Here is a 19439-nt window from a genome sequence, read left to right on the forward strand (position 1 = left end):
AATTTGTTAATGCTTTGGAAGATATAGATCACATAAATCACAGGGAATTCACATTTCCAAAATTTTATAATTATTCTTGGAACGGAACAAGGATGTCCACTGTCACTCCTGTTATTTTTCCAAGTGAATCTCCAGCCCCGGGCTCTCTCACTTCCTCATTCATCATCACCTCCTCTGCGGGTGCTGCTAAGTACCCTCTGTCTTTGAGCTCTTTGCTCTCCTACTTTTAAGGCTCACTGGGTTCTGGGACATGGTGGGTCTAAAATGGTTTCTAATGACATGTCAGCCAGATGTTGCTCTGCCTCTCTCATGATTTCCCAACTTTCCCCCTCATCTGCCTCTGAACTGTGACTTCCCTTTATACTTTCTTCCTCTTCCTCCTCCCTGGGAGGGTGAGGATGGAGAGGTGGTCTCCCCCATTCCTCCCTGGCCCTTGGTCATCTTGGTCACCCTCCACCCCATACCTGCCAACTCATCAATATCTTCCTTAATTTATGGTGCCCAGAACTGGACACAGTATTCCGGGTGTGGTCTGACCAAGGCGGAATAGAGTGGGACTATTACTTCCCTTGATCTGGACACTATACTTCTGTTGAAGCAGACTAAGATTTCAACATTATTTTTATTAGAATTAAAATTTGTTATCTTTCCCCCCTAATTGTATAATTAAAAAACAAACCTTTCAATGCTGTATTTTAAAATGTTGTGAGCCATGCAGGGACCTTACAGTGATGGAGGGTCATCAATATTATTATTTAATATAAAAAAAGTTGCTGCATCCCACTGTTGACTCATGTTAAGCTTCTGGTGTAATAAGCCAATTGTCCTATATTTAGGCCTCTGCTTATTCTCTTCAGCCTCAGCAAAGGTGTTGTTAACATTTTGCGCCTTCAGACCATATTCACAGGGACCTAGGTCCACATTTGGCCAGAATCCTACCCGCTCAACTGTCATCTCTAACCCCCACCCCCAAAAAATATTTCAATTCCCCCCATGCCCCCGTTTCATTTCCCTTCCTGAGAAAAATCCTCAAATGTTTCCACTGAATGTAGTAAGAAGGGAGCCTATTATGGAGGGGGGAGCTCCTGGCAGACATTTCCACAGTGGTGGGAATGTTTTGGCGGTTTTTTTTATTAAAAATTTGATGATTTACAAAAGTGTGCAATGTCTCTCTCTCTCGTATTTTCCCCCCATGTAACATTTTTACAATTCAGTTTCATTTTTTGAGACATTAGGAAGAGAAGGGGGAAAGAGGTGAGGGGGAGATGGGGGGGTCGGGCGGTGATGTTTCTATTTTAATTACTATATGTAGGGTTTGGTGTCAGCATTGCTTGTGGAGGTTCTTTGCTGTTCACTTGTGTTCCTTTGGTGGTGAGAGAGGTTGGGGTTGGCCTAGGGTGTGGTTGTTCATTTGTGGCTGGCTGTGGTGGTCTTTGTTTTTGTGTGTGAGTGGGGTGGGTGAGTGTTTTGGATCAGGTTAGCCATATTGATTTGTATGCTGTTGCTGAATTTCTGTCATTGTCTTGATGGGATGTGTATGTGACAAAGGGGAGCCATACAGGGGTGAAGATGTCTTCTTCTATTTGTCCCCATGTTAAGTTTCAGTTTATTGGTTAATTTTTCTAGTAGGCTGTTTCCCATACTATTTGGTACCATTGGTCCATGCTTACTCCTGACAGGTCTCTCCAGCGGTGGGAATGTTGTGGGAAAGCGAATGACAATGAAACAGAGGAGGAGGAGGAAAGGAGAGGGTGAAGGCTTGTTGGTTGGGGAGGCGGGGTAGATAAAAGAGTGAAGGACAAGGCAGTTCTGGGCAGCCTGGGCAACTGTTGCTTAGGTGGACCGGAAAGCAAAGAAAATGGCCTTTGCTGCAGTTAGGCCAAAATAGGGAAGGGAGGGCTAGCCAGGAAGAAGAGTGGGAGCTGCCCTTGTTCCTGCATATAACCAAGAAAAATAGAGTATGCACTAGAGTTATAACTTTTTGATTTCAAAAACAAACAAACAAACAAACAAACAAACAAATAAACAAACAAACAAACTGAAAAGGGGAATAATTCTTCTCAGTTGTGAAAAAAGGTCACCCTGAATTGTAAAGTTGGAATCACTGTATCTGTAACATTACTACTCATAAGTATTAGCACTTTTTAAAACTTTATGGAACTGTTTGGAACTTTTACAGCTGCCTGGAACTTCCGAAAACTGTATTGGAGAATCACGGGAGGCGGGAGCCATCTGTACTCCAGACACCAAGAAGCAATCAGGGTGCGTTGCGCAATCAAAGTGATGCGGGAACTTTATGGTCCTTGTGTTCAGGACCCTTGTGTGTCTGGGACCCATAGATGGCTGTGGGGACATGCAACAGACCACGCTTATAGAGAGCATGAAACCCACAAAAATGGTTACCTCCACTGGGCCCTTAACTTTAGAAAAGGGGGGAGTTTCATGGAGCCTGTGGAAGATCGGGGGAAATCAAAACCCATTTCTCCTGATCAGAACTGATGAGTTGATGACCACTGTAAGCAGATGAAAACATTAGCAGGATTGCAATAACACTTGTAATGTAGCAACTGCTATGGAGAAGACGGAGTGATGTAAAATATGGACTATTGAACAGTATGCAGTTGAAAACCCATGGAGGGGAAGGTGAGAAGTCCAAAGATTTGGAGAGATCTTTAAATATAGATATGTATGGCTGTATTGTTATAATCTTATACTTGTAAAATCAAATAAAAATGATTAAAAAAAAAGAATTGATGAGTTGGTTGTGTTGAGTCCTCACAGCCCATCCCAAGCAAAACATTCAGGTTCATTGGGCCCTTAATCCAAAATGGGGGCTGAAGGGGCCACATAGGTCAGGGGGACTTGAAACCCATTCCTTGTGACCAAGGGCAACAGGAGATTCACATAGGGGGTTCAAGCAACCCCCCCTGAAAACAATATTAGCTTCATCCCTCTCTTAAACCAAAATAGGCTTTCAGGGGCCACCTGGAAGGTTGGGGCGCTCTAACACATCCCTTGGGATTGCAGGGCCATGAGATGGTTGTGCACAACCTGCCAACCTCAAAAATATGTTTGTGGTGACATTTAAAACTAGCCCGTTTGGGGTGTCCTAAAAGCACGAGGGAAAGAAGGAAGAGCACAGCCACTTTTCATTTGTGATGTAGGCTTTTTGCTCTATCCCTCTCACCGTCTGCAGCTGTTTAGGGAATTGACAAGACAGGGGATATTTTAGGCACCAGACTTTTCAGACTCAGTGCGAGAAATTATGAATCTCTGGAGAAATCCCTGGGAAAAATAAGAATATTTATGAGGCGGGGAGGCATCGCCCTGGCAACCTTCTGGAGTCTCTCTGTGGCTTGAGGAGCAGATGCAGAGCTGGAGAAAACATGTTTGCAAGAACACAAAGAAGCAGCTGCCCTGTTTTGACATGGGCCAGCAAAGGGTGGAAAGGTCAGCTTGGACTTTAGATAGCAATGCACCTTCCTTGGGGTCAGGACCAATATATTCTTTTAGGAAGTATGCAAATATATACACACTCTACATAGAGTACCTACATCTGAACACTGTGAACTCATGAAACACACTCCCTTTACAAGAAGATTCTTATTCTTTATTCTTTATTGAGTTTATTTACCGTTGTATACATAGAGTTCTCAGCGGAGTTCACAGAAAAGATCACAACATATATAACCAGAATAAAAACAACAACCCAATAACACCCACCCCCCGAAAGGAGCCGCATTTTAAAAGGGTATAGGATGTCAGTCAGGTCAGCCAAAGGCCTGGTTAAAGAGGAAGGTTTTTGCCCGGTGCCTAAAGGTGTATAATGAAGGCGCCAGGTGAACCTCCCTGGGGAGAGCATTCCACAGACAGGGAGCCACTGCAGAGAAGGCCCTGTTTTCGTGTTGCCGCCCTACGGACCTCTCAAGGAGGCGGCACACGAAGGAGGGCCTCAGAAGATGACCTCAGGGTCCCGGTAGGTTTATATGGGAAGAGGCGGTCCTTGAGGTATTACAGTCCTGAGATCACGCTGACATGCCTGGATCTCCACATCCCCAAGGCCATCTTCCCCCTTACCAGACACATTCTCCACTAACTGAACCTTCCGCACCATCTGAATTATCACAAAAGCTTTGTCTCCTTGTGCATTCTCTGAGGTTTACAAAGAACTCCAAGGATTTTCAGTCATCCCCACCAAACAGAACTTTATTTTTCCAATACAACACAACTTAAGTACAAGCAACTCGTCATTTGCACAGGGGTTGCATTCTGGGTCATTGCACAGCAGCAGTCATACAAAAGCCCATTTTGCCTCCCCCTTGTCTTCTGGGTCCGAAAATGACGTGTGGGTTGCACACGAACATCAATCTATCGCTCGCACGATGGTTTCCACCTCCATAAGAAAAATTCCTTGCTAAAATAATGAATTTCATAACGTAAGTTATGTCCTGCTTATCTCCCATACAGCAGTAACATATAATGCATCTCTAACGGCAACAGCTTGGAAGGAAAAGGAGGGGGAGAGGAATCAATGATGATTATTTAAATTACAACTTTAAATATTCCCTCATTGCGAGAAGTGAGGTTACAGGGAACCAGACAGAGGGCCTTCTTGGTAGTGGTGCATGCTATCTTATCTTTAAAAGACATCTGAAGGCAGCCCTGTTTAGGGAAGTTTTTAATATATAATGCTGTATTGTTTTTAACACTCGATTGGAAGCCGCCCAGAGTGGCTGGGTAAACTCAGCCAGATGGGCGCGGTATAAATAAATTATTATTATTATTATTATTATTATTATTATTATTATTATTATTATTATCATTATTATTAAAAATTATGTATAAGTAAGGCATCTTTCCTATCTACACTGATGTCCCTATGATGAGCTTTCTACCTGAAGAATCATTTTCTACGCTAACATCCTGCTGAAGATTTCTTCCTCTCTAGTAGGATTTCTGTTTATCACTGAAAGTTTTTTCCATCCTTCGTGGGCTTCGTTCGTTCAGGGAATCATAGAGTTGGAAGGGCCTGGATGGTAATCTAGTCCAAGCGCCTGCAATGGAAGCATCTTAACTAAAGCATTCATGACAGGTGGCTGTCCAACACGCCAAGGAAGGAGAGTCCACAATCTTCTGAGGTGAGGGAGTCGGTTCCACTGTCAAACAGCTCTTACTGCTGGAAAGTTCTTCCTGACATTTACTAAGAATCTCCTGCCTTGGAACTTGAATCCATTGGATCTGATCCTACCTTCCAGAGCAGGAGAAAACAAGCTTGCTCCATCTTCCATGGGACAGACTTTTACATATTTAAGGTGCTCTATCACATCTCCTCTCAGTTTCCTCTTTTCCAGGCTAAACCATACCCAACTCCTTCAACCTATGAAAGCCTATGACAGGGGTCTGCAACCTTTAAGACAAAAAGAGCCACTTGGACCCGTTTCCGAAGAAAAAAAAAACTGGGAGCCACAAAACTCGTCATTATAAAAATAACTTTTTTTGTCACTTTTTTATTATTTCTTTGACCCCTCAGAATTACTCCTCCTCATAGAAATAAACGTTAAATTAACAAGTTACCTTTTTTGTGTGTGTGTGTTCTTCACTACCCTTCAAAACAGTGACCAGCGTACATGCCCCTTAAAATGTAGCGGGCGGGCGGGACTAACGCACTCACCGCCCCCATGCGACGTCACAGCCAGTACAGCGCCCGCCACAGTGGGGAGTGTCGGGGCACACAATGCGCCTCCTCCCCTCGCTAGTATCCACCCCGGAGCCGTGGCAAAGGTGTAAAAGAGCCACATGCGGCTCCGGAGCCGCAGGTTGCTGACCCCTGGCCTATGAGATGGCTATGAAAGCTGCTAAGAAATCTTACTTTGCAGCTTCCATTGCATCCACTAGCTCTCGCCCGGCACAACTTTTTAGACTAATTAGGTCAATAACGTCCTTAGGAGGACAACCAAATGTAAGCACAAATTCGACCCACAGCTGTGAGGCATTCGCGAGCTTTTTTGCAGAGAAAGTCCTGTTGCTCCGCCGTGACCTCCCTGCCAATTTAGATATAGTGACTGAACTGGAGGCCCCTCAACTGACTTCAGGTCCAGGGTTGGACCATTTTGATCGGATACTCCCTACTGATGTGGATATATTCCTCCAAGTTGGTAGGCCCACCACCTGCCTCCTTGATCCGTGCCTGTCTTGGCTGATTAGGGAGTGTCCAGATGTTGCGTGGACCCCCCTGGTTGAAATTATCAATTTGTCCCTTGACACGGGGACATTCCCAGGGGAACTGAAGGAAGCAGTGGTGTGTCCACTCTTAAAGAAAACTTCATCAGTTCCCTTAGACCAATCCAATTACCGCCCAGTTTCAAATCTTCCATACCTGGGTAAGGTAATTGAGAGAACGGTTGCTGAACAGCTTGGTAGGTTTCTGGAGGAAACATCAGCATTAGATCCATTTCAGTCCGGTTTCCGTCCTGGTTTTGGGACGGAGACAGCTCTGGTTGCCCTAACAGATGATCTCCGTAGACAACTGGATCGAGGCGGGTCAGGACTGCTGATCCTTTTAGATTTGTCAGCAGCCTTTGACATGGTCGATCATGATCTTCTGGACCACCACCTCGCAGACGTGGGGATACAGGGCATAGCCCGTAACTGGTTGTGCTCTCTTATCTCTGGTCGGGGACAGAGGGTGGCACTAGGGAGGGAAATGTCGTCGCGCCACTCCTTGGTGTGTGGAGTGCCGCAGGGCGCAATTCTCTCCCCAATGCTTTTTAACATCTTTATGCGCCTCCTTGCCCAGATTATCTGGAGCTTTGGGCTGGGTTGTCACCAATATGCTGATGACACTCAGCTCTATCTGCTGATGGATGGCCACACCGACTCGGCTCCGAACACACTGACCAGATGCTTGGAAGTTGTGGCTGGATGGTTTCGTGGGAGCCGATTGAAACTAAATCCTTCAAAGACAGAGGTCCTATGGCTAGGTCAGGATGGCATGGGGATGAGGGACCAACTCCCTTCTCTTGCGGGGGCCCAATTAGTGCCATTGCCTTCCGTTAAGAGTTTGGGTGTAATCCTTGATGCCTCCCTTTCCATGGAGGCGCAAGTTACAGCAACAGCCAAGGTGACATTTTTTCCACCTTCGCCGCATCAAGCAGTTGGTCCCTTACCTTTCCTGCCCCGACCTGGCCACAGTGATCCATGCAACGGTCATCTCCAGGCTTGACTACTGTAATTCACTCTACGTGGGGCTGCCCTTGAAGCTGTCCCAGAAACTCCAGCGGGTGCAGAATGCTGCAGCGAGGCTCCTCACGGGGTCTCTGCAATGGGAGCATATTCACCCAGTGCTTTTCAAGCTACACTGGCTCCCGGTGGAGTACAGGGTCAGATTTAAGGTGCTGCTTTTGACCTTTAAAGCCCTTCACGGCCTAGGACCCTCTTTTTTTATAAAATATTTATTGAAGTTTAAGCATTACAAAAAAGAAAAGAAAGACAAAAGAGAAATATAAACAATAAGCAGTTACAAAGCCTCAGTACAAAGCATCGACGATACAAAAAGAAGAAAACAAAAGAAAACAAAAGCATTTTAAAAAAAAACCCAAAAGAGAACAAACAAACATACAACCCCCCCATATTTTCATATCCTTATCTTTCATTAGCTTATTTCCTAGGACCCTCGTCCCTACGGGACCGCCTCTCCTGGTATGCCCCACGGAGAGCCTCAAGGTCCATAAATAACAACACCCTAGTGGTCCCAGGCCCTAAGGAAGTTAGATTGGCTTCAACCAGAGCCAGGGCCTTTTCAACTCTGGCCCCAACTTGGTGGAACGCTCTGCCTCATGAGACCAGGGCCCTGCAGGATCTGATTTCTTTCCACAGGGCCTGTAAGACAGAGTTGTTCCACCTGGCCTTTGGCTTGGAGCCAGTTTGATTCCCTCCCTCCCTCTCTTTCTTTTTTCTTTTCCTTCTCCTCCTGCGATGAGGCTACATTTTAATATTTTAATGTTCCATTATTTTAATGTTGTATTTTATTTTTGTTTTTAACTTGTAATCATTCATCTTGTTTTTATTATTGCTTATAAGCCGCTCTGAGCCCAGCCTTGGCTGGGGAGGGCAGGGTATAAATAAAAAAAATATTATTATTATTATTATTATTATTATTATTAACCGTTCCTGAGACTTGTTTCCATACCCTTCATCATCTTGGTCACCCTTCTCTGCACATACAATCTTCTTCAATTGTAGTGCCCAGAACTGGACACAGTATTCCATGTGTCTGCTGACCGAGGCTAAATAGAGCAGTACTATTCAGCCTTGGTCAGACCACACCTAGAATATTGTGTCCAGTTCTGGGCACCACAATTTATGAAAGCCTCTCCTCCTTACAGAGGGGAGGAGTTGTGAGCGGGAGCTGTTTCCCGTGTCGGCAGGGGGCGTTCAATCAGATTTCCTCTGAGCATTTCAAAAAATCCCCCACGTGGGACAAAGTCAGATCAGAGTAATCCTTTTAACTACAAAGAAACTATTTCCTACTTGAGCATGCATATGTGGTTAAGCTAAATAAACAGGAACCAAGGAGGAATGCATTTAGGAAACCCAGAGGTCATAAACCCATAGGAAAAAAAGATAGTATTTACCATCTCCTTGTGAACTCTCTTCCTGGCCCTTAAGATTTACCAGAGATTTTGGTTATAATATACAATTGGATGACTGGGGAAAAGTGTGGAATGAAAATATGAAATTTACTGCATGTACTGCGTTAAAGGAGAATATTTATGAAAATGGTATATAGATGGTACATTACACCGGTTAAGTTAGCAAAAATGTTTAAAACATGTAACAAGTGTTGGAAATGTAAAGAAAAAGAAGGATCGTTTTTTCATATGTGGTGGGAATGTAAGAAGGTGAAGGGTTTCTGGGAAATGATATACAATGAGTTTAAATATACATTTGTAAAGAAACCAGAAGCCTTTTTGTTAGGAATAACAAGAAGAGAGATAAACAGAAGGGACTACAAACTTTTTCAATACGCAGTAACAGCAACAAGAATATTAATGGCCCAAAAATGGAAACAAGAGGAGTTACCGACCCTTGAAGAGTGGAGAATGAAACTTATGGACTATGCAGAACTGGACAAATTGACTGGGAAGATCAGATATCAACGGGATCACAATTTCATCGAGGACTGGGGAAAGTTTACAGATTATCTGAAAAGCATATGTGACGAACAAACAACGCTAGTGGGATTTAAAGAGGCTTTGTGAAGTTAAAGGTGTATTGTAAAAAAGAAATAGAAGTGTAAGGATAATATTAAATGGCAATATAAAATATAGAGAATGTGTAAAAATGGAAAATTTGGATGATTGGCGGAGAAGCTGGTGGAAGTCCAAAAAGCTGAAATTTGTGAAAATTGTTTGAGATGGCGAATTTGTAAAAGGAAAATTTAATAAAAATTATTAAAAAAAAAAGATTTACCTAAAGATTAACAAAATCTACATCAAAGCTACTTTCTGTCTTTATGTACCGAGGACGCCCGGTGAAGCAGCAACTGGTCTGTGTTTTAGAATGCTATACATGACTGTCAGGCAGTGAGAAAATGGCAGAGGTGCAGAGGCTTGTGGGATTCGATCAGAAATCATGTCAAATGGCTCAAATCCGGTCAAAGCAATGCGTTCATTGCTGACACAATGGCTTGCTACATTTCCCATAATTCCTCATAGCAATCCCACCTGACCACCACAATTAACTGCTGGAGTCATGTTGTGTGGGGGAGAGACAATGCATCCTGACACTTTCATCAAGGTGCCTCCTGGGTAAGCTTAGTAGCCCTGGAATAAGAGAAGAGGTCCTCTTGTGGATCAGGAATGGAAGTTGCAGGAAGCAGAAAATAGTATTAAGTGGATAGTTCCTCCAAATGGGGGGCTGTGGTGCCAGATGTTCTTGGCCAAAAGCTCGCAAGGACAATCTGGCCACATCATGTTTCACCAACTAGAGATTCTGGACCAGACCCAAGGGCAGCCCCAGAAAGAGTGCATTGCAGTAGCCCAGCTCCATGTTTTCCAATGCTCCAGTGGTCAGGCTATTCCTGTTCACAAACAGCCATAGAGGACACGTGGGTCTCTAGTGACAAAGGCGTATCCAAGCGTACCCCCAAACTATGCATTTGCTACATAGGCTTAGGATCCAAGGCCATTATTGTGAAAATGAATTAATTGTAAGTAAAGAACCCTTTTTCTGTACCAGTCGGAATCCTGAGTATTTTATTTTACCTTTTAAGTCATGCTAATGTGTGAATGAGACTGATTTTGAGCGGTGCCATGGCTGGCACAACCAAAGAAGTTGCCCTGTGCCGTAGAACATATGAGTGGGCCTCCCTGCCTCCACCTAGTCGCCAGGTAGGAGAACAAAAGCCAGAGTTGTCTGAGTGGGTGAAGCTGGAAGCAGGATGGAAGTTGGACGCACAAAGACATACATGCTCTGTGCTGGATTCAAAGCAGTGACTAATGCAGTGCTGATGCTCCGTGGAGTATTAATGCGGTGAAGCCCTGCTACCTATGCTCAGGTTGCAGGTACACTGGGACCTCGGGTTAAGAGCTGAATTCGTTCCAGAGGTCCGTTCTTCACTTGAAACTGTTCTTAACCTGAGACACCACTAATGGGGCCTCCCGCTGCTGCCGCCGCGCGACTTCTGTTCTCATCCCGAAGCAAAGTTCTTAACCCGAGGTAATATTTCTGGGTTAGCGGCTCCTCCTGGGCTCCTGCCTGCATTGCTCCGCTTGTGCTGGGCTTGCCAAGGGTTAAAAGGCACAGAGCTGGGTTTCTAGAGAGGACAGGAAGTGGAGGCGTGGGGGGGGGGCAAGGTCCTCCCGAGCAAAAGCCCCTCCCTCGCCCTTCCCGCCTGCCTGCAAGCGGAGGGGGGGCTGCTTCCGTCTCCCTCTCTCTCTTGCAAGAGCTGCCTGGGGGTGAGTCGGGTGCAATGGGGAGAAGGGGCTGCGGGGGAGGATGCCGGGGGGGGCTGGTCAGATCGTGCCTGGGGGGCGCCAAGTCGGGGGGGGGTCGCGGGGGGGGCCAGGGCTCTGCCCCGCTCTTCTTGCTTGGCCCCGGGGGGGAGGGGGGAGGGGGTCTTGGAGGGGGGAGCCTGCAGAGAGAGCCCTGGAGTCTCGATCAAGAGGGGAGGAGGAGGAGGAGGAGGAGGAGGAGGAGGAGGAGGAGGAAGGGTCTTCTTCCTCTTGGCCAGCATCGCTACTGTGTCTTTTCTCCAAGCAGAAACCGCTACATTTGTAGCAGGGCGAGGGGAGCGAGATCTCTTAGGACTGGATCGCTTTTCTAACGTAGCTCAGCTGTTTTCCTTCTTTAATCAGTTTGGTCGTTTATACGGATGTCAGCCTCCAGGACGTACTTTGTATACCAAACTATATAGCAAACTATATCTGGTCTAGGGAACTATGCCCCACACATAACCCAGAGATGCATTTTCAATAAAAGCACACATTCTGCTCATGTAAAAACACCAGGCAGGTTTGGAGTACATTGTCAGGAGCAGGGCTAGGCAAACTGAGGCCCGGGGGCCGGATGCGGCCCAATCGCCTTCTAAATCCGCGGACGGTCCAGGAATCAGCGTGGTTTTTCCATGATTAGAATACAGTGGTACTTTGGGTGAAGTACTAAATTCGTTCCGGAGGTCCATTCTTAACCTGAAACTGTTCTTAACCTGAGGTACCACATTAGCTAATAATAATAATGTGGCCTCCCTCTGGTGCCGTGCCGCCAGAGCACAATTTCTGTTCTCATCCTGAAGCAAAGTTCTTAACCTGAGGTACTATTTCTGGGTTAGCGGAGTCTGTAACCTGAAGCGTATGTAACCCGAGGTACCACTGTATGTCCTTTTATTTAAAATGCATCTCTGGGTTATTTGTGGGGCATAGGGATTTGTTCATTTTTTTCTTTCTTCAAAATATAGTCCGGCTCACCACATGGCCTGAGGGACGGTGGACCGACCCACGGCTGAAAAAGGTTGCTGACCCCTGGTCTATAGCTCTCCTTCTGGAGCCAGAGAGGATAGTCACTTTCAAGGGCACCATTTAAGATGTAGAGGTTTAGCCTGAATGCTGTTTGAGCCAAGCCGATGCCTGCAAAGTTTGATTTCTGATCTTTGGAACAACGGGTGAGGAGGAATCCACTGGCTTCACGGTTGGGAGGAGAGCATTTGTGCTGTGCATAAAGGGCATGATCATTAGGGCCCAATCTGTCATTGAGATCCCCTCCTAAAACTACAGATGCCGTTGGTTAAGCAAAATAAGGTCAGTGGTATAAATTTCCCTTTCAATCCACAAGTCTCTGATCTGAGATTTCTGCCTCATTGGGGTCACATCAGCGTAAATTACCAACAGGGCCTGGTGGCTGAATTGGATTAACACTGCCCTGGCTTATGACTTAGAATCATAGAATCATAGAGTTGGAAGAGACCCCAAGGGCCATCGAGTCCAACCCCCTGCCAAGCAGGAAACACTATCAGAGCACTCGTGACATATGGTTGTCAAGCCTCTGCTTAAAGACCTCCAAAGTAGGAGACTCCACCACACTCCTTGGCAGAAAATTCCACTGTCAAACAGCTCTTGCTGTCAGGAAGTTCTTCCTAATGTTTAGGTGGAATCTTCTTTCTTGTAGTTTGGATCCATTGCTCCGTGTCCGCTTCTCTGGAGCAGCAGAAAACAACCTTTCCCCCTCCTCTATATGATATCCTTTTATATATTTGAACATGGCTATCATATCACCCCTTAACCTCCTCTTCTCCAGGCTAAACATGCCCAGCTCCCTTAGCCCTTCCTCATAAGGCATCGTTTCCAGGCCTTTGACCATTTTGGTTGCCCTCCTCTGGACACGTTCCAGTTTGTCAGTGTCCTTCTTGAACTGTGGTGCCCAGAACTGGACACAGTACTCCAGGTGAGGTCTGACCAGAGCAGAATACAGTGGCACTATTACTTCCCTTGATCTAGATGCTATACTCCTATTGATGCAGCCCAGAATTGCATTGGCTTTTTTAGCTGCCGCGTCACACTGTTGGCTCATGTCAAGTTTGTGGTCAACCAAGACTCCTAGATCCTTTTCACATGTACTGCTCTCAAGCCAGGTGTCACCCATCTTGTATTTGTGCCTCTCATTTTTTTTGCCCAAGTGCAATACTTTACATTTCTCCCTGTTAAAATTCATCTTGTTTGTTTTGGCCCAGTTCTCTAATCTGTCAAGGTTGTTTTGAAGTGTGATCCTGTCCTCTGGGGTGTTAGCCACCCCTCCCAGTTTGGTGTCATCTGCAAATTTGATCAGGATGCCCTTGAGTCCATCATCCAAGTCGTTGATAAAGATGTTGAATAAGACCAGGCCCAAGACAGAACCCTGTGGCACCCCACTAGAGGGCTTGAAATGGCACGTAGGGTAGTGGAGACTAAGACCCCCAGGCCCCCTTTCGCTCTTCCACGCTTTACCCCTAGATCTGCTCCAGTTGAGAATGAATGAAATCCATTGAGTAACAGCTCATCCGCTGTCCATGTTTTCAGGATCATTATGATGCAATGGTGGGAATGAAAGTCTTTAAAACAAGGATTTCTGCTGGATGCAGACCACCCGGCCGCATTCCAGGATAAAAGCTAGGTCACTTGATTGTCATGCAGTTGCATTATGGGTAATTTTTGCAGGAGCAAGAGCTTCGCATTGGTTTGAGATGGTTGTAACTGCGTCTCCTTCTGTGACGAGGGAGAAGGTGCTGTGCCATCATGTTCCTGCTCCTCTGTTCTAGCGAGGAGACTGGGAGAATCCGTGCAGCGTGGTCAGCAATATGTGAATTCCACGGAATATTCAGAAGAGTCACTCTCTGCATCACTTCCACTATTATTAGTAAAGTGCTAGGGTGATCCCGCTGGGAGTACAAGATTCCCGATGGCTTCGCTCACAAGGGTCATAGGAACGTGCAAGCCCACTCACCACAACAAGGTGTTGATCCAGCGAGTGAGAAGTACATTTTTGCTAATTGAACCGGGGACAAATACCGTCAAAACACCAGAAAATTTAAAACCAATAATAATAATTACCCACTCACCACAACAAGGTGTTGATCCAGCGAGTGAGAAGTACATTTTTGCTAATTTAACCGGGGACAAATACCATCAAAACACCAGAAAATTTAAAACCAATAATAATAATCATAATCATATTTTATTATTTATACCCCGCCCATCTGGCTGGGTTTCCCCATCCACTCTGGGTGGCTTCCAACAGAATATTAAAATGCAATAATCTATTAAACATTAAAAGCTTCCCTAAACAGGGCTGCCTTCAGGTGTCTTCTAAAAGTCTGGTAGTTGTTTCTCTCTTTGACATCTGGTGGGAGAGCATTCCACAGGGCAGGAGCCACTACCGAGAAGGCCCTATGTCTGGTTCCCTGTAACTTGGCTTCTCACAGGGAGGGAACCACCAGAAGGACACTGGACCTCAGTGTCTGGGCAGAACGATGGGGGTGGAGACGCTCCTTCAGGTATACTGGGCCGAGGCCGTTTAGGGCTTTAAAAGTCAGCATTGACACTTTGAATTGTGCTTGGAAACGTACTGTGAGCCAGTGTAGGTCTTTCAAGACCGGTGTTATGTGGTCTTGATGGCCTAACTTCCAAATCTAACTTCCAAAGCCAGTCCGTCATTAATTTATTATGTCCCACATCCTTTGCCCATTTTATCATAACACATTTGACCTGGTCCTCTTTGGTGTCCCCTTCCAAAAGCAGATCGTTCATTTTTTACAGCTGTTTTATACTACCTTCTACTATTTCACTCTGAAATCTTGACATTTGATAACTAAATCCTTTCTTTTCATGATTTTTAAAAGTTTCATTTAGTTGTAAATAGTGTAACCAGTCTATTACATTTTCTCTTACTTCTTCAAAGTCCTTTAATTTTAATTGGTTGTCAGTTTCAGTTAACAGCTCTTTATGACTATGAAAACTTTTATGAACTTTTGCCTTATGATACCATAGATAAGCATACCTGGCGTTGCAGTCTTCAGGCTTGGGGACAAGATGGTGACTGGTTTTTGCCCCAAATTCTTTCCATAAGCCCCACTGAGTTCAATGGGATCTATTCTCAGGTCTCTACTGTGCAGACCATGCCAGTCTTACGAAGAGGGGAGAGGAGTAAACAGAGGAAATTGGAACCCCTGGAAATGTTTATAAATGGGGTTTCTGTTGGGAAGGGGCTGCCCCATTTGTGCTTTTCCAGGGGCAGGAGAATCCAGTGAGAGCCAGTGTGGCGCAGTGGTTAAAAGCGGTAGACTCGTAATCTGGCGAACCGGGTTCGCATCTCCGCTCCTCCACATGCAGCTGCTAGGTGACCTTGGGCTAGTCACACATCTCTGAAGTTTCTCAGCCCCACTCACCTCACAGAGTGTTTGTTGTGGGGGAGGAAGGGAAAGGAGAATGTTAGCCGCTTTAAGACTCCTTCGGGTAGTGATAAAGCGGGATATCAAATCCAAATGCTTCATCTTCTTCTCTTCTTCTTCCCTGCAGGGCCTTTGAGGCTCCCTTTGCTTCTTCCTCTCTCCCAGGACCCTGCAGCTTGTTTTGGCTCCTTGACTCTTCAGGAAGGATGAAAGAGATGGATCCTGCAAAGCTAGCGGGGATGGAAGGGGGAAGATGGACGGTTGACCTGGTCAGGTTGTCTCCTGCATCCCTCCTCACAACCTCTGAGCGTTCCTCTCTAGGGCTCTCAGAGAGATCTGGTGAGTTCCAGGGGAGGGGAGATGGGGACATGGAGGGATGGAGCCAGAGAAGTATTGGGGCTTGCTCACCCTGGGGGTGGGGGGAGGCAGACAGGCAGGCGGAGATTGAGAAGGTGAGCACCTTTCTGGGCTCCACCACCTGCCTGCCTGCGCCTTTGTCATCTGCAGGGAATTTGAGCTAGGAATACATCACAGCTCCCCGGCCACCACGATGTATTGGCAGCTCAAAATGTCTAATACCAGTGCTGTGGCCTGAATGCCCTACCAATGTCAAAAAAGTTACTGCTCCATCACACAGCAGTAGAAGCAACGAACTCTGCATGAGGAAGTCAAGGAGGAGAATCGTGGGATCCTGGACGCTCTTGGTAAAGCTCCCCGTTGGATCATAAGATCAGTTTTGAAATTCCATACATACATTCCCCCCCAGGAGATCTTACAATATAGCTCCCTTTCTGTTCTTCAGACATAGAATATTCTGCCAGCTTTAACTTTCCAATGATAGTTACAATTCTGTCACATGACTCTGGCAATCTTTCTTTTCTTCATATCTTAGACCAAAAAAGTTTCTTATTAAATTGCGATGACATCTTCTAAATTTATAAACTTTCTCTAAATTGTGAAGAATTTCTCTGGCAGTAAGACATCTGCCTCAATACATTGTATCATTTCAAATCTGTATAACACTGTTCTCATTCTCCTATTCCACTGTGTAAAACTTCCTATGTGCATCCTAAAAATTTCTTTCTACTTTTCAATCTGCCTTTAAAAAATGTTTCTGAGAGGATAATTTAGAGTACACTGGCAAAGAGGTCAAAATGTTAATGTCAGTTTCTGAGGTAAAACATGTCACTTTACAACTCTGCACCTGTCTTTCTGGATTGTTCATGGTTTTCTGGATTTTGTGGGCCCCAAACCTATTTTCTGTGGTATTTATATGTGTGGAGGTTGCCCTGGGTTGTTTGACCCTTGAAAAACATAGCTTTTTTTAATTCTAGAAAAGACACCACAAGATTCTCTGTTTAGAGTTTATACAGAACACATTACATTACTTGATATACTAAAACACGTTTGCATGTGCTTATATCTAATATATCTATATCTATTATGTATTGATTTTGATTATTTCTACATTTATTCCATTTTTTATTCAAGACAATGAGCTCAGAAATCCAAAATAATTTCAGCATTAAAAATTCAGGGAATTAAAAGTGCTTCTATCTATATGAGACTTTACAGACTTTTTCTGAGGCACATAGCAGCATAAAACAGGCAGCAGGTGCTCTCACAGAAAACCTCTCTCTCACTCGACAGTTGAGACCAGACCTAACTGAAAAAATGGCCTTCTGGAGTGACAGTCACCCTTTCCATTGCAACTTGGAGGCAACATTCACACACAGAGTTGTTAGGGAAGTTGAGGTAATTTCTGTCAGGTTTGGGTTTCTGTTTTAGCCTCTGCCCGTTTTTTAAAGAGAAGACCAATGTTAGAGTTGGAGTGGATTTCATGATTGTGGCAACAAAAATCCATCCTAGAAAAGAGGTCGACAAATGCTGGTCGACAAAGGCCACGGCCTCTGTATAAAGACCTCACATCTTCTGTTCTTCCTCTTTGACAAATTTTCATTAGCATTGTTCAATAATTGGGGGCTCCGTTTCTTCCTGAGGATCTAATTAGTTTCTGTCTTTGTTGTAGGTGGTGATGAATTGGAAATGAAGAATGGGGGAGACCATGACAAAATCCACACAGTGGAGAAGCCAAATCAAAATTGGGAGTATGGAGAGAGCTCCAGTCAGAGTTCCCGTTCCCACCAAAGAACTCAAAGCGGGAAGGAAGGCTATCAGTGCTCAGAATGTGGGAAGAGCTTCAGTCGGAAGGGCAGTCTTACTTTGCATCAAAGAATTCATACTGGAGAGAAACCCTATCAGTGCCTGGAATGTGGAAAGAGGTTTCGTCATAGTGGGCATCTCACTTCCCACAAAAGAATACATACAGGAGAGAAACCTTACCAGTGCTTGGAATGTGGAAAGAGCTTCAGTCACAGCACCCATCTCACTTCCCACCAAAGAATTCATACAGGAGAGAAACCCTATCAGTGCTTTGAATGTGGAAAGAGCTTCAGTCACAGTTACAGTCTCACTTCCCACCAAAGAATTCATACAGGAGAGAAACCCTATCAGTGCTTTGAATGTGGAAAGAGCTTCAGTTGGAAGGACTGTCTCACTTCCCATCAAAGAATTCATACAGAGGAGAAACCCTATCAGTGCTTGGAATGTGGAAAGAGCTTCAGTCGAAGCTCACATCTCGCTTCCCATCAAAGAATTCACACAGGGGAGAAACCCTATCAGTGCTTGGAATGTGGAAAGAGCTTCAGTAAGAGCGCCCATCTCACTTCCCACCAAAGAATTCATACAGGAGAGAAACCCTATCAGTGCTTTGAATGTGGAAAGAGCTTCAGTCACAGTTACAGTCTCACTTCCCATCAAAGAATTCATACAGAGGAGAAACCCTATCAGTGCTTGGAATGTAGGAAGAGCTTCAGTCAGAAGCACAAACTCACTTTGCATCAAAGAATTCATACTGGAGAGAAACTCCATCAGTGCTTGGAATGTGGGAAGAGCTTCAGTCGGAAGGACAGTCTCACTTCGCATCAAAGAATTCATACAGGGGAGAAACCCTATCAGTGCTTTGAATGTGGAAAGAGCTTCAGTAAGAGCGCCCATCTCACTTCCCATCACACAATTCATACAGGGGCGAAACCCTATGAGTGCTCGGAATGTGAGAAGAACTTCAGTCGGAAGGACAAACTCACTTTGCATCAAAGAATTCATACAGGGGAGAAACCCTATCAATAATAATAATAATAATAATAATAATCATAATAATAAATTTTATTTATATCCCGCCCTCCCCAGCTGAAGCCAGGCTCAGGGCGGCTAACAACAATCAAATAATCAAACAGTAAAATAGTCATGTAATCTAAAAAATATTTCATTATAAAAATTAATTAAATCAAATTGGTGGCAACCAATTAAGCAAAATTCTGTGCAGGTTGCCAGAGGAGGGAGTCAGGCTGCGCCCCGACCAAAGGCCTGGCGGAATAACTCTGTCTTGCAGGCCCTGCGGAAAGATGTCAGGTCCCGCAGGGCCCTAGTCTCTTGTGACAGAGCATTCCACCAGATTGGAGCCGCAGCCGAGAAGGCCCTGGCTCTAGTTGAGGCCAGCCTAACCTCTCTGAGGCCTGGGACCTTGAGGATGTTATTATTTGCAGACCGTAGGTTTCTCTGTGGGGCATACCAGGAGAGGCGGTCCCGTAGGTACGAGGGTCCTAGGCCGTATAGGGCTTTAAAGGTTAAAACCAGCACCTTAAACCTGATCCTGTACTCCACCGGGAGCTAGTGCAGCTGGTATAGTACCGGATGAATGTGATCTTGCAGCAAAGACCCCATAAGGAGTCTCGCCGCGGCATTCTGCACCCGCTGGAGTTTCTGGGTCAATCTCAATGGCAGCCCCACGTAGAGCGAGTTACAATAATCCAGTCTGGAGGATGGGGACCATTTGGATCCATTCCAATTGGGAATCAGGCCTCATATTGGGACTGAAACTGTCTTGGTTGTGCTGGTCCATGATCTCCGGCGCACTAAGGACAAAGGTGAAAGCTGTTTTCTGCTTCTGCCGGAGCTCTCA

The 19439-nt window shown here is 45.3% G+C and overlaps 1 protein-coding gene across 4 annotated transcripts; it reads left to right on the plus strand.

Annotated features, from left to right (window-relative positions):
- Positions 1–10909: 10909 nt before the first annotated feature.
- Positions 10910–18622, plus strand: LOC309527389 (uncharacterized protein). Of its 4 annotated transcripts, XM_082214211.1 has the most exons (4): positions 10910–10958; positions 11957–12160; positions 15546–15757; positions 17448–18622. In XM_082214211.1, exons 2-4 carry the CDS (start codon positions 12102–12104, stop codon positions 18605–18607), a joined length of 1431 nt encoding a protein of 476 aa, XP_082070337.1. In that variant the 5' UTR covers positions 10910–10958; positions 11957–12101; the 3' UTR covers positions 18608–18622. The 4 variants fall into 4 exon arrangements, with proteins under 4 accessions (XP_082070337.1, XP_082070338.1, XP_082070339.1 ...); XM_082214212.1 differs by lacking the exons at positions 10910–10958; positions 11957–12160 and adding an exon at positions 13899–13998; XM_082214213.1 differs by lacking the exons at positions 10910–10958; positions 11957–12160 and adding an exon at positions 13901–13983.
- The last annotated feature ends 817 nt before the right edge of the window (positions 18623–19439 follow it).

This window comes from Podarcis vaucheri (genome assembly GCF_965113315.1).
Source record: "Podarcis vaucheri genome assembly, chromosome: 2".
Lineage (NCBI taxonomy): Eukaryota > Metazoa > Chordata > Lepidosauria > Squamata > Lacertidae > Podarcis > Podarcis vaucheri.